This window comes from Varanus komodoensis, unplaced genomic scaffold (genome assembly GCF_004798865.1).
Source record: "Varanus komodoensis strain SLA01 unplaced genomic scaffold, ASM479886v1 scaffold72, whole genome shotgun sequence".
NCBI lineage: Eukaryota > Metazoa > Chordata > Lepidosauria > Squamata > Varanidae > Varanus > Varanus komodoensis.
This window is the reverse complement of record NW_025336374.1, coordinates 283,100-296,989: the sequence shown is the minus strand read 5'-3', so window position 1 is coordinate 296,989 and position 13,890 is coordinate 283,100. Positions and strand designations below refer to the sequence as shown.

The following is a 13,890-nucleotide window of genomic DNA, read 5'->3' as shown; positions in this document are numbered from 1 at the left end:
AAATTACTCTTCAAACTGATAGCTGAGCAAGATTATTCAGTATGAAACAGTTGTTCTCTGTTTTTGAGAACTTTTTTTGCTAACAAGTGGTATATAAAATTCTTTTGGATCTTGGTGGCGGCAGTAGCAGAGACTGGGGGAGGACAGAGTGAGTGGCCAGGGAATTTGCGAAGGCAAGGTCAGAGCTTGGGTAGAGGATGGGGGGGGGGGGGAGGAGGATTGGAGGGGGAGGGAGGTGGGGCTACAGAGGCCTGGGGAAGCAGAGGGGGGTGAGGCCAGCAGCTGCTAAGGCTTATAAAGCCTCACTCAGCTGTTGGGGGTGCCAACGGACGACACGCAAAGGACAGGGTTGCCTGAGGACTCTCTTTCCTTTTGTCCTCACAGAGGGAGTGGGGTTCTCAGTCCCACACAAGGGTAGAAAAGTGCAGGCAAAACAAGCATGCAGAGGGCAAGTAGAAACACAACTCTCTGAGGGGTGGCCTATGCCAGACCAGGAGACGGCCATGGAGTGAGTGGCAAGTGGGATGGTTGCCTGCAGCTCCTGTGGAATGTCTCTTCCTCCTCCAGGAGGAGCTGGGATACACTTGCACTAAGTGCAAGCTGCCATCCGAGCAAGACCCAGATCCTAGCTCTCCTTGAGGAAAAGGTGAAGGGTCTGGAGGATGCTATCGCCACCCTCCAGGGGATAAGGGAGGGGAAACAGTTCCTGAACACTGCCCAGGAGGTCCTCCAGGCCAACCAGAGGCAGGCTCCTTCCAGACAGGATGGAGGGGAAGGGGCCACCAGGGAATCAGCTGGGGAGTCATGGAGGCATGTCACCCTCACAAAGCAGAGGCTGGCACCATGCCCTCCATCTCCTGGTGTGGAAGTGAAGCTGAGAAATAGTTTTTTTCTGCTTGAACAGGCTGGGGGCATGGGTCTCCTGAGGAACTGGCCTGCTTGGGAAGCTCGGCCTGCTTAGAATGCCTGGCTTGAGGTCAAACACAGGCAGGGGACCATTTCAGAGATGTGGGGACCAAGGTATGGCCCCCAATCTCCTCCAGACAGGTGAGAGGAAATCAGGTCATTGTCATTGGGGACTCCTTACTAAGGGGTACCGTGGACATGGGTCGACCAGGGAGAGGAGGATTGCAGAGACGAATGAATGGCTGAGGGCCTGGTGTCAGAGGGAATGCTTTGGGTTCCTTGACCGTGGCAACCGGTTCCTTGCCAATGGGACTTCTGGAGAGGAATGTGGCATGCTTCACCAGGAAGGGGAAAGCAATTTTTGGAAATGCTCTAGCAGGCTTTGTCCAGAGAGTTTTGAACTGACCCAGGATGGAGGGGGATCAGGGCCCTCAGAAACTAAGCATGAAACTGATCATGATGAGTTTGGTGAAGGAACAGGATAAAGGTCTCAGAGGCAGGGTGATGTAGAGACTGCAGGGGCTGGCATGACTACTGCACAGAGGGTAGCTGCTGTGCCAGGGAGGCTGGAAGGAAGAAGGAGATCAGGGGAGACAAGGAATGAATTTCGTGGGAAAATGCTGTGATGTATGTATACCAATGCTAGGAGCATGGGAAACATGCAGGAGGCACCTGAGGCTGGCAGGTATGACCTGATGGGGATTACAGAAACATGGTGAGATGAAAAGCAGGACTGGAATGTTAACATAGAGGGGTATGCTTCATTTTTTAAGCAAGTTCAGGAAGGGAAAGATGGAAGGTGTAGTGTAGCATGTAGCGCTATATGTTAAGGAAGGAATAGGGTACAATGAAATAGGGAGCAGGATCGAAGGGGATCAGGTAGAGGCGCTGTGGTAAGACTGACATGTCTGGAGGTGGCCAAGGATCTGATAGTGTGGGTATGTTATTGCCCACTGGGTCAACTCAAGACCCTGGATGATGCCAGATTGGAAGGGTATACCGGAGACTGGAGGGGGGGGCACAGTCATAATGGGAGACTTTTCCTGATATTATTTGGGAGACACACTCAGCAGCAGCAGCTAGGTCCTGCTGCTTTCTAGAGCTATGAAGGGAGGATTTTTCACCCAGAGAGTCCGAGAGGCGACAAGGGGGAAAATATTCTTGACTTGGTTCTGACTTACAGGGAGGATCTGGTGGATGATGTGCAGATGAGGGGAGCTCTGGAGGTGAGTGACCACTCCATCCTATGCTTTGAGATCAGGGGAACAGCAATGAGCAGTAAGTCAAGTACTAGGAGTTGGGACTTCTTGAGGGCCATCCTCCGTCAATTGAAGGCCAGGCTGGGGGAAGTCTCCTGGAAAAGGGAACTGGGAGGCAAGGGAGTTCAGGAGGAATGGGCGTCTCTCAAAGGGAGGTCTTGGAGGATTAAGTCTTAATGATACCACTGATTAGCAAAGCAGGGAGGCGTAGGAGGGTGCCACTGTGGATGCGAAGAGAGGTGGTAAGAGGGATTAGAAGAGGGACATTCACAGGAAATGGACACCGGGGGCAAGTGGACAAAATGATTTCCCAGGAAGAGGTGGCATGATGCAGAAGGATTCTGTGCAAGGCTAAGGCTAATTATGAGCTGAGACTTGTGAAGATGCTAAGAGCAACAAAAAGTGCTTCTAACTTCATGTAAATAGGTAGAGGAAGGGGAGACAGGTGGTGGAACCACTTAAAAGAAAGGGAGGGGATCTGGTAACTGATGTAAGGAAACAGGCACAGATGTGAAATGATTGTTTTGCTTCTGTATTCTCCCCATTGAGGGTTTGGGGAGTTCTACCTGGGGGGCTAGATGAGACTGGCATTATGGGGACACAGATGCATCCCAAATTGGAGTACTGTGTTCAGTTCTGGGCTCTACATTATAGGAGAGACATAACTAGGTTAGAATCGGTTCAGTGCAGGGTCACAACAATGGTAGCTGGGTTGGGAGGGATGACATATGAGGGGAGACTGAAGGAACTGGGTCTTTTCATCCCACAGAAGTGAAGTCTCCAAGGGAATATTCTAGCAACTTATAGATATGTGAGGAGATGTCATGTGGAGGAGGGCCATGAGCCATTCTTCCCTGCAGTGGAGGGCAGGATGTGTTCCAATGGGGTAAAGCTGAAGGAACCAGGGTTCAGGTTGGATGCCAGGAAGTACTTCCTGATGTTCAGGACCCCTAGGGTATGGTATGGGCTTCCAAGGGAGGTGGTTGTGGCTCCATCAGTGAGGGTGTTCAAGGAAAGACTGAACCACCACATGTTGGTGATTACATGAGTGGAGCTGGGGTTCAGACTTGAAGGCCCAGGAGGCTTCTTCTGACTTGCTTTTTCTTGCAAGTTTTTTTTCTGTTTCTATAAAAGTTTAAATAAATACATTTTGAATAATTTTGGTGATAAATATTTCTTATCACCCCAGCTGGATGACAGAAGGACTCAGCAAACAAACAACTGTCCAAAATTGACTCCTCTCTCTTAAAATATATACACTTAATAATTATTATGGCTATTGTTAAAACTAACAAGTCTAATCTATACTTTTCATTAAAAGGTAATTTCCAGATAGTTCTACCTGTTTGAAACTGAAAATTGCACACAGGAGCATCATGGAAGAATGGCAGCGCATATATCAACTATTGTTTGCCAACTACCATATGAATGTAAACAATGGTTAAGACTGGATGGAATAGCTAACACCCTGGAAGACAAAAAGAGGGTTGACCTAGATCTTCTAGAACACTGGGAAGAAAGAAACAGAATGAAATTCCACAGGGACAAATGCCATGTTCTCCATCTATGGGAAAAAAACCTAAATGCATTGATACAAGATGGGAAATACTTGACTCAACGGTACTGAAAAAGACACTGAAGTTGTTGTAGACAAACTAAACATGAACCAGCAATGAGATACAGCTGCAAAAAGGGCAAACACTATTTTGGGATGCATAATTAGAATCATCACTTCCAGAACAAGAGAAGTACTAGGTTCCCTTTACTCAGTACTTGTCAGATCTCACGTGGAATACTGTGTTCATTTCTGGGCACCCAGGTTTTTAAAAGATGCAGTAAAACTATGAAGGGGTCAGGAGAAGGGTAATGAAGATGATCCAGGATCTGGAAGCTAAGCCCTCTGAAGAGAGATTGAGAAAGCGGGGGATGTTTAATCTTTAGAAGATATGATAGCACTCTACAAGTATCTGAAAGGCTGTCACAAAGAGGAAGGAAAAGATGTCTTCATCCCCACGTGTAGGACACAGAGCAACAAACTTAAACTGTAGTACACCAGATTCAGGATAGACACTTGGAAAAAATTCCTAACTGTCAGAGCAATACAACAGTGTAATCATTGTCAAAAGAGGCTCTCCCACACTAGTGACATTTAAGGTGAAACTGGACAGTCATCTGAGCGGGATGGTATGACTTGGCATCTTGCACCAGCAGAGGTTTGGACCCAATGGCTTTCCTGGACCCTTCTAATCCTACTATTCTGCACAACTATGAATCTATGAATTCTGCTTTCTGCTTCATATTCCTTCCAGTTCCAAGACCAAGTGCTGCTTCCCACCCTCAGGTACTTCTGAGGACCAAGGAAACTTGTAGAATAACATGGGATATTGCATGGGGAAGCTGCAGCTTGAGGGAATGTAAACTGGAGAACCTCCACTGCTCTAACATGGAAATGCCTTCTGTGCACATAAAGGACTTTCTGGATCTTGCCCAATGTTACTATCAACAAATATGTAAAATAGCTCTACTCTCACAATGCACTAGCTTAGCTCTCACTGAGGCGGTAAATATCTGTGACTGGGCTGTACCACTTGACACTGTAGGTGGGGGCTGTTCCAGACAAAAAAAATTCTTGCACACAGAATTCTAAATGTTAAGAAGAAAGCTCTGATTTAGCCTTCTCCCAACATGCTCATTTTCTACCTGGAGGAATTAAAAAAAAAAAAAACATGTGGAGGAGCAGTAGATTAGCACTGGTCTAAATCTGCATAGCTCAGATAGGCTTGCTGCTTCAGTGAAAACTAGGCCTGCATATCCATTGCGCAACCCTATTTGTGCCACTGACACAAGCTCCCTCTTTTGGTAGTGGAAGATCACATTGCACTAAAAATCATGAGAGGGTTGACCTGAAGTACTGTAAAGGTATTGAAACAAACACTACAATCTTTACCTGTGACCATTTGTGGTTGTCACTTGTAATGGAATGCACGTCACAAATCAAGGTCTAGAAAAAGGAGGAAACCCATTATCATTATCATTAAAATGCATACATTGCTTCCGGCTGAAAAAAGCTGTCTTGATAGGGCTACCACAGAAAAGGTGTGTTTCCATTCCAACACCCCTCAAGCATCTCTCAGAGAAGGCAATTAGAAGCACCTCTGAAGCTGACTTCAGGGAACAAGTATATTCATGTGGAGAAAGGTGGTCCTAGTGGACGAGAGCGCTTTAGAGGTTAAAATCAGCACTTTAAATTTAGCTCACAAACAAACTTGCAACCAGTGCAAGTGGCCCAACATTGGGCTTGTACAGTCATTTTGCCAATTCCAAACCAACAACCTGGCCACCAACTCCTGTATTAGCTGCAGTTTCTGAACCATCTTCAAAGGCAGCTGAGTGTACAGTGAGTAGCAGTAACCTAAGTTAGAGGTTACCAGAGCACAAATAGCTGATGCTAAGCTATCCCAGTGTGGTGTAGTGGTTAACAGCATGGGACTGGGACTCAGAGGATCTGGGTTCTAGTTCCCACTCAGCCATGGAGCCAACTGGGTGACTTTGGGCCAGTCACAGACTCTCAGCCCAACCTACCTCACAGGGTTGTTGTGGGGATAAGATGGAGGAGGTTGCCTTGAGCCCTTTGTAGGAAAAAGGCAGGATATAAATCGAAAAATAAATAAATAAATCCCCATCCAGCTACAATTGCAACTGGACTACCAACTGAAGGTGATAGAAGCATTCTGTGCCATGGAAGCCGCCTGAGCCTCCTATGACCATGATGAAAACAGGAATAATCCCAAGCTTCATGCTTGCCCCTTCAGGGGGAATATGACCCCATTTAGAAGAGATTGTACATTCCCCATCCAGACCCGCCAGCAAAGCCTCAGCCTTGTCTGGACAGAAGCTTAGTTTATTAGCTCTCATCCAGTCTGTTACCATGCCCAGACACTCATTCAGCACATCAACTGTCACACCTCCCTGAGATGAAAAAGAGAAGATGAGCTGTTAAAATTAATACTTTAAAACTCCAGCTGTGTCATGCAGATGTTAAACAACATGGAGGGTAGTCTCAACCCCCGTGGAATCCCAAACTAGAGAATACATGGACCTAAATAATATTCCCCAGACAACAACCTCTGGAAATCACTATCCAGGTAAGAGTAGAATCACTGTAAAACTGTCTTCCCAACTAAGACAGTCACTTCAGAAGAGAATCATGATCAACGATACTGAACAGTGCTGAAAGATTAGGAAATACCAACAGGGACATGCTTCTTAAGTTTTTCTCTTGACATAAGTCACCATAAAGGACTACCAAGGCAGTCTTCTATACCTGATGAATTAGGAATGCTTAAATATATTGCATTTAAAAGAAGCAAAACAAGACAGTATTGGAAAACAAAAGTTTACCTGCATTGTTGGGCGCAAAAGAATGTGCTTGCTTTGGTACGTTGGAGATTTCAAATTTCCAGACTGTCTATAGTCACGTATTTCTGTTATAACACATCCACAATGGAAAATATTAATCTGTATAAAAGCAAGCAAAAATATGTATGTGCTCATAATAAATTTCCTATGTATGTAAAAGCTTTCCAACACTTAAACATTTATGACCTAAGTTCAAAAGAAACCTTTCAATTTCTGTGGATACTTCCCATCTCTGTACTGTGACTTGTAGAATTATTCATCCCACCCATCCCTCTTTGACTTTTCCACATTTTCTTGAGCTTACAATCTAGATATGAAATAGAAGTAACTGGCATTGTTCTCATTTGATATATCTAAGAATGTAGAATATATATCTATATTCTCTTCTGTTCAGCCGTTCAGTTGTGTCCAACTATAAGTGATCCAATGGGCCAAATCTCACCACACTTTGTGATCCTGTGCCACCTCTTTCAGTTGAACTATGCTCTTGTCTGCATCTTCTTTGATGGAGTCTAACCACCTCACTCTTTGGCGACCCGGTTTTCTCTTGCCACTAAGTATTCCAAGCATTGTATCTTTTTCTAATGAGAATGATTGCATGATGTGGCCAAAATAAGTGAGTCTCAGCTTTGTAATCTTGCTGATCAGGGATGTGTCTGATTTAATATGCTCTAGCACTTGCTTGTTCATCACCCTTGTTGTCCATGAAATGTGCAAGAGCCTCCACCAACACCACAGCTCGAATCAGTCGATTTCCCTCTTGTCTAACTTCTCCATTGTCCAACTTTCACAACCAAAGGTTGCTATAGGAAAAATGATCACTTGGACCAATCTGCACTTGGTTGCCAAGCTGATGTTCTTGTTTTTCCACATTCAATTCATGCTTGTCATTGTCATATGACCTAGTGAAATTCATTGCTTTATTATCTACACTAAGAAGGTACAAAATATTTTTTATTGTGGCACAAAAGTGAAGTAAACTAAAACAGACACCTATATTCACCATCTGAGTTAATACTTGGTAAAGGAACCGTTGGCAGCCATTACAGCTGAGAGTCTTCTTGGATCGGCTTTGCATGTCTAGAGCCTGAAACATTCACCCATTCTTTCTGGTGAAACTGCTTCAGCTCTGTCAGGATGGATGGAGACTGTTGTTGAACAGCAACTTTCAAGTCTTGTCACAAATTCTAATTCAGACTAAAGTCTGGGCTTTGACTGGGCTATTCTAAGACATTCAGGTTCTTGTTTTCAAATCAAGGTCATTATCCTGCTGGAAAGTAAACCTCTACCCTTGCAGATTTAATTCACCTTGCTCTCATTCCTGACCATTTTCCCAGTCCCTGATGAAAAAACGCATCCCCATAACATCATACTGCCACTTCCTCTATGCTTCACTGTGTGGATGGTGTTCACCACTCTTCCATAAAGTGCCACTTTTTAGAGTGTCCGGGTAACAGTTGTCCAATAGATGGTTAGTCCCACATTAGTTGCAGATATCTATACCTGCCTGAAGTTACCAATAGCCTCTTGACTGCTTCTTTGACCAATAACACTCTCCTTCCTTGGTCATTGAGTTTTGGTGAATGGACTTCTCTAGGCAGACTCACGGTTGACCTATATTATTTTCATTTTGTAAGAGAGCTCCTTTAACAGTGCTCTTAACAGATCAGTTTGTATTTTTTTTCTGTAACCCAGCCTTGGTTGGTGCTTCTGCTTAACCTTATTCTGGAATTGTTTTCACAAGTTCCTTTCCAACCAGCTTTGGGGCCTTCCAGAAACAGGTGTATTTAGTCTGAAATCATATGGCCTTTGAATTACACAAAGGTGCATTCCATTCAACTATATACATTAACTTTTGGAGGCAGAGGATAGCATCACAGTTTTTTTATGCATGTCACAGGAAAGGAGGCAAATAGTTAAGCTACCAAGTTCCAGTTTGTTTTATTTAACTTTTGTGCCATAATACAAATGTTTTACACCTACATAATGTTGAGTATCTTTTATACATCAAGTGATAACAATGCTAATTAAATCCATCTCTCTTCCAGGTTGTAATAAAACAAAATGTGTAAAAGTCAAAGGATGGTGAATATTTCTGAAGGCCAATGTGAATAGGTATGGTCACCAAATACTGTAGAATCCAATTCTGGTTTCTAAGGAGTGGTATCATTTCTTCATGAACTCTTCACAAGCTCTCCAAATTACCAACGAGACACTAAACACATTTCAGACAACATGCCAAAGTACGGCTTGTGCTAAACATAGTTGAGCATTGAAACCATGGTTTGAGCTTTCAAACATATGACAGACAAACCATGATTTAGAGCACAATATTTTGCATTTTTTTTCATACTGTGTTCAATAAGGCTAACTAGTAGGTAAGCATGTATAAGAGTGCAGGCTTAGAACTACTCAACTGCTTTTGTTCTCTGCCCTCTCATCACTGAGCGTACATCTCCATAAGGTAACAGACTCTAGAGGTGGAGTGAAAGCTGTAGCCATAGTCTGTCCACATAGTTTTCATCATATCAAAAACAGTAAAACTATAGTTTGCAAACCTTCATCAAAGTTCCATTTCTATTCTAGTTAGCTAGTCACACAAACCACAGTACATACTCATAAACCATAACCTTTCAATTCAGACAATATGCCAAATCAGAGTTCAACTTCCTTAACCATGCTTTGTAAGATGCCCAAATTGAGAAAATAACTACCCTATTCAAGTGAGTCATATCAGGGGAATATTTAAGATCTCCCTGACTCAATTTTGTCTGTCAACATCTGTCCTCATGATGACAAACTGGCTTCTAAGAGAAATAGAGAATGCTGAGGTAATTGAACACATAACAGACAATTATAGTTAATATGACTACCACCACTCAAATAAAGAGACAAACACAAAGAGAAGAACACTCTTTCAAACCTGAGATTTTTCCAGAAGATCAACTAAAATAGGGGGCAGCTCTTCTGCATCTAAATATTCAAGCAATTCTCCCTCTTCATAGGGAAGTCGAATGGTTTCTGAATCTGCATTCAAAGTGAATAATACTTTTTCAGCAACAGTACTTTATTTGCTGTCTAAGTGTTAGTGCCATAAATATTCCTGTTGTGACTAAAAAAATACTTTGCTTATATAACTGCAGTTTTAATATGTTATAAGCCACCTTCAGCCTGGAAAAATCACATCTAAAATGAACAAATCATCTAGAAAAGGAGAGACACAAACTTTCTTTTAGTAAGTAAAGCAAAATAATACATTCAAGGCCAACATATCATAGAACTTTTTCTAGAATCAGACTAACAATTCTATTGTTGGTGGAAGACACTAATAGTACAAACGATAATGTCAAAAACAAGCTGCACAAAGCATGGCTTTGATCAGGGGTAGGCAACCTGGTGCTCCCAGGCACCAATGTCTCCCCCAGACACTTTCCATTGTGCCCACTGGGCTACTCTACTCTTTCCATCATACTTTCTAAAATATTTGTTATGCTCTTATGGCGGCTGAGATAGCTTCAAAACAGGATGAGAGTGTAGAGTCATGGCCATCTTAATTTCCAACGAATACTTCTGAATAAGTATTAGTTCTTTGTGACCAGCCGTGCATGCTCATTTTATAGTTTTGCTCAGGAATATTTATTACATTTCCAAAGATGTTCAGAGGCAACAAACACTGCCTATCTTCTGCTTAGATCAAGACACAATTGATAGGGGTTAATAGCTATTAACAGGTAGCTGTTAACTTCACCTGAGCCATTCTTTCCTCTGAGCATCAGAGAATATCCTTCATTTCCTGGATACAGGTTCACAACCAGGCATGACAATGTCTCTTGCATAACTAGTTTCTCCAACAAGTTCACATTTCTTCTCAGCTTCTGCTTTAAAATGGGCAACATTCATGTAAATAATACTGACAATAATAGAATTATAAACTACTTCCCATAATTCTCTCACCAAACTATACCAGTTTCATAATTTACATTCAATCTGACTGAAGTGATCAGTGCTATGTACTACCAGCTCCAACTGTGACAACTGTGAGTCACACCTCCAGAGTTCTTCAAACTATTTTTATTAAATATTAAATTTTTATTTGTTCTCCACTTTTTGCTCCAAATCTTAAGGATGCCTCAATTTTGTGGATATTTTTCCCCTCTCTCATAATAGCAGAACCCATGGTCATCTTATGAAGCTAACCAGTGGGAGATAAAAGCAAGCACTTCACACAGCACATACTGTCATCTATGTCCACAAGATCTGATGAGAGACAAAATCTGAATAACTTTAAAAGAAATTTGGACAAATTCATGTAGAAGAGTATCAATGGCTATTAGTTTCAATGGCTATATGGTACCTCTAGTATGCCAATGTATTGCCGTTCTCACGGGACATTAGGCAGGAGGGCAGAGTTGTACCAATGTTAACCATTATGTCAATAGAAAGGTGGACTAAATGGGCCCTTGGTCTAATCCACCATGGCTCTTCCCACATTCTTATGGAAACCATAAGGTAAATGTCTGCAGGAAAAGCTGTGAGACAGAAGCAAATCACCTGACTTGCACATTATCTTTCTTAGATTTTACTTCCAAAGCAGATCTGTTCTTTGCCTTATCTCTGAACTGACATATTCATCAGGCATTACTTTGTTCCATGGTGGAAGATTTATTTGACAAAAGACTGTTGAGACTGTAAACAAATTGGCTGAAATGGTTTTAAATGCCTTATATTATGTAACTACTTGAATGACTTTTAAAAGATTCTGAATAATTAAATGCTTGAGCCAAACCATGTTTACATCTTACTCTATACTTCAAACTCAATAGATGGATTCACCTGTCCCCTGATGATGACATAATACAGAGCACTAGTCAGAAAATACACTGTGGTAAACAAATTCTGCTTACCTTTATTTCAGGTTCTTTATCACATTCTTCTAGATACAGTTCATATAATTTTTGAAATACTGATTTTCTAAAATTGGAAAAAACACACTAGTGAGTTACAGTTCTGTCAGCTAAAGCGGTGAAGAAGTGCACTAAATAATTCTTACCTTCCACCAGATAAATATTTTCGTTTGGGAGGCCTCTGACGTGCACTTTCAATGATATACTGAAAAACATAGACAGACAGATATACATATATAAATGTGAAGGCAGCTTTAAGAGTCAGAACAGCATTGCTAAAATGGTTTGTATATACTAGAGCTTGATAGAGAAAGCAAGCAAAAAGGTGGCTGGTAAAGTTTTCTTTAATGAAAATGTTATTTTTTTATTTTATGTATAGTATTTTGAAGCACTGGGATTATTTTAGTACAAAATTAATCAGATTATTAAATGGAGTGTTTGATCACAACCTTCTATAGAAAGGATAATCCAACAACCCAGTCCTCATACTTGATGCACTGCACTCCCAGGTAAGCACTGCAGTCTAATTCAAACCATGGCATTTTTCCTTAAATGATCTACATTTACTTTATTTGATATCTGGCTATTTGGTCAATCTCACTAATTCTGAATGTCTGTGTCTTAATATGGCTGCTATTGTGGCTTAAGGAGATCAAGTTAAATTAATGATAAATTATTATTTAGAAGATTTATATCCCATTCTCTATTCAATTAAATAGCTGAACTCTGAACAATTGAAAGGAGAGAAAAAATTATCCAAACAGATAATGAAAACCTCATATCTGTTCTTTCCTAAGGTACTTGAATATATAGACACAATAGTTCTTGCATCAAGTACTTCAGCTCCAACTTTGTAACAGAAAAATGGTAAATTAAAATATACCATCAGGCACTTAAGGTCATTTCCATATTTGGCAAAATCATAGTTTGGGAGGTATTATTTCTATGGCTCTACAAGCTTTCAGGAAAGAAGCAATACAATATGAAAAATTTATATTCAGCAGCATAATGGTAATTTGGTATAAACTGAAACCTGTTCTTAGCATTTTATTTATTTATTAAAACATTTCTATGCCGCCCCTTGCCGAAGCCTTAGCATAAATATTCAACAACAGGTGCCAGAAATACACAAATGTTGGGAGATGCTATTTAATGTTTAGAGATTCTAAGAGCAAAATCTATTATTCCTATTTTTTATGGGGAAAAAGGAGGGAAAACATATTTTGCCTATTTTAATAAGAGGCTTATTTCTCAGTTTACATATTATCACTACAAACAGTATTAGGGGGTCAATGAGAGCTCTTATGTTTATGAAATGTCTTTGAAAAACCTTTAAAACTTTTTCAGTCAGAACACTCTTGTTCATACTGAGCAATACATTATACTTATTTTGGGATGCTGGTTCAGCTATCAAGACAACAACCCTGGATTCCTTCAGAGAGCGAAACAAGGTGGACATAGTTTGCACAAACTGGGTCTCTAGTAAAGGTTTAAAGGTATATATGGTTTGGAAGCTGAACAACCATAATGATCCAAACAAACTTAAGTACATACCTTCTCCATAGCCTTACATCTAGAGTTAGTCAAACACCAGATTTAACACAGGGACATAACCAGCTTACATGGATTGTCAAGAAAGTCATCCTTAAAATGGGTAAGACTAGCCAGTGCTGACATCAAGAGAAATTGGGAAGTATCATATCTATATGTGGTTCAGTGACAATGTACTTTCATCTAGTTTTATTTATCACATTTTTGCAGCTGTGGAATACACAGGCTGCTTGAGTATCATTGAGTAAATATGCACAGGCTGGTCGAGTATCATTTGTTATAGTTACAAGTTCTGTGAAATGCTTGTTGCTACAGACAATTCACAGTTCATGCTTGCTGCACTGTCATGTAATTGCAATGTTTTATGTACAGTAGTCCCCCGAAATTCACGGGGGTTACGTTCCTAAAGCACCCATAAATAGTGAAAAACCACCCTTCTTCACATTCCTCCCCCTTATGAAGTCAAGGCAAGGAGCACAGGCTTTTCTGCAGTTGCGCCTCAATTATGGAACTCTCTTCCATCAGAGATCCAGACAGCACCATCTCTTCATTTTTTTAGGTGCCCATTAAAAACTTTTCTTTTTTGCCAGTACTTTGGTGAGTGAGCCATTGGTTTTAATGTTTTTATGTTGCTACTTGCTGCTGCCTGCACTACATCTTTTATATTTAATTTTGCTTAAATATGTTAAGATTATTTTAAATAGTTTAACTTGTTTATTATTTAATGCTGTCTATTTTATTACTGCTTTTATTTTCACTTTTTCAAAATATTATGTATGATGTAAATATATTATGTACCATTTTAATTATTGCTGAAATATGTGTGAGCCACCCAGAGAGCCTTATGACTA

At 41.1% G+C, this 13,890-nt stretch overlaps 1 protein-coding gene across 16 annotated transcripts in view; it reads right to left on the bottom strand.

The window, feature by feature from the left end:
* SUPT20H (SPT20 homolog, SAGA complex component) overlaps nt 1-13,890 on the bottom strand; it is a 94,236-nt gene that overhangs the window by 66,004 nt on the left and 14,342 nt on the right. For 11 of the 16 annotated variants that reach the window (XR_006416840.1, XM_044452422.1, XM_044452419.1 and 8 more), the window contains exons 4-9: nt 11,635-11,693; nt 11,489-11,555; nt 10,333-10,462; nt 9,508-9,611; nt 6,567-6,683; nt 5,113-5,166 (exon numbers count right to left, since the gene is read on the bottom strand). Coding sequence is in view for 15 of the 16 variants with exons in the window: in XM_044452422.1 (XP_044308357.1) it covers nt 5,113-5,166; nt 6,567-6,683; nt 9,508-9,611; nt 10,333-10,462; nt 11,489-11,555; nt 11,635-11,693 (531 nt within the window). In the remaining variant the exon portion in view is untranslated. The remainder of the gene's footprint in view (nt 1-5,112; nt 5,167-6,566; nt 6,684-9,507; nt 9,612-10,332; nt 10,463-11,488; nt 11,556-11,634; nt 11,694-13,890) is intronic. The other 5 variants (XM_044452423.1, XM_044452420.1, XM_044452429.1 and 2 more) reach the window with 1 other exon arrangement.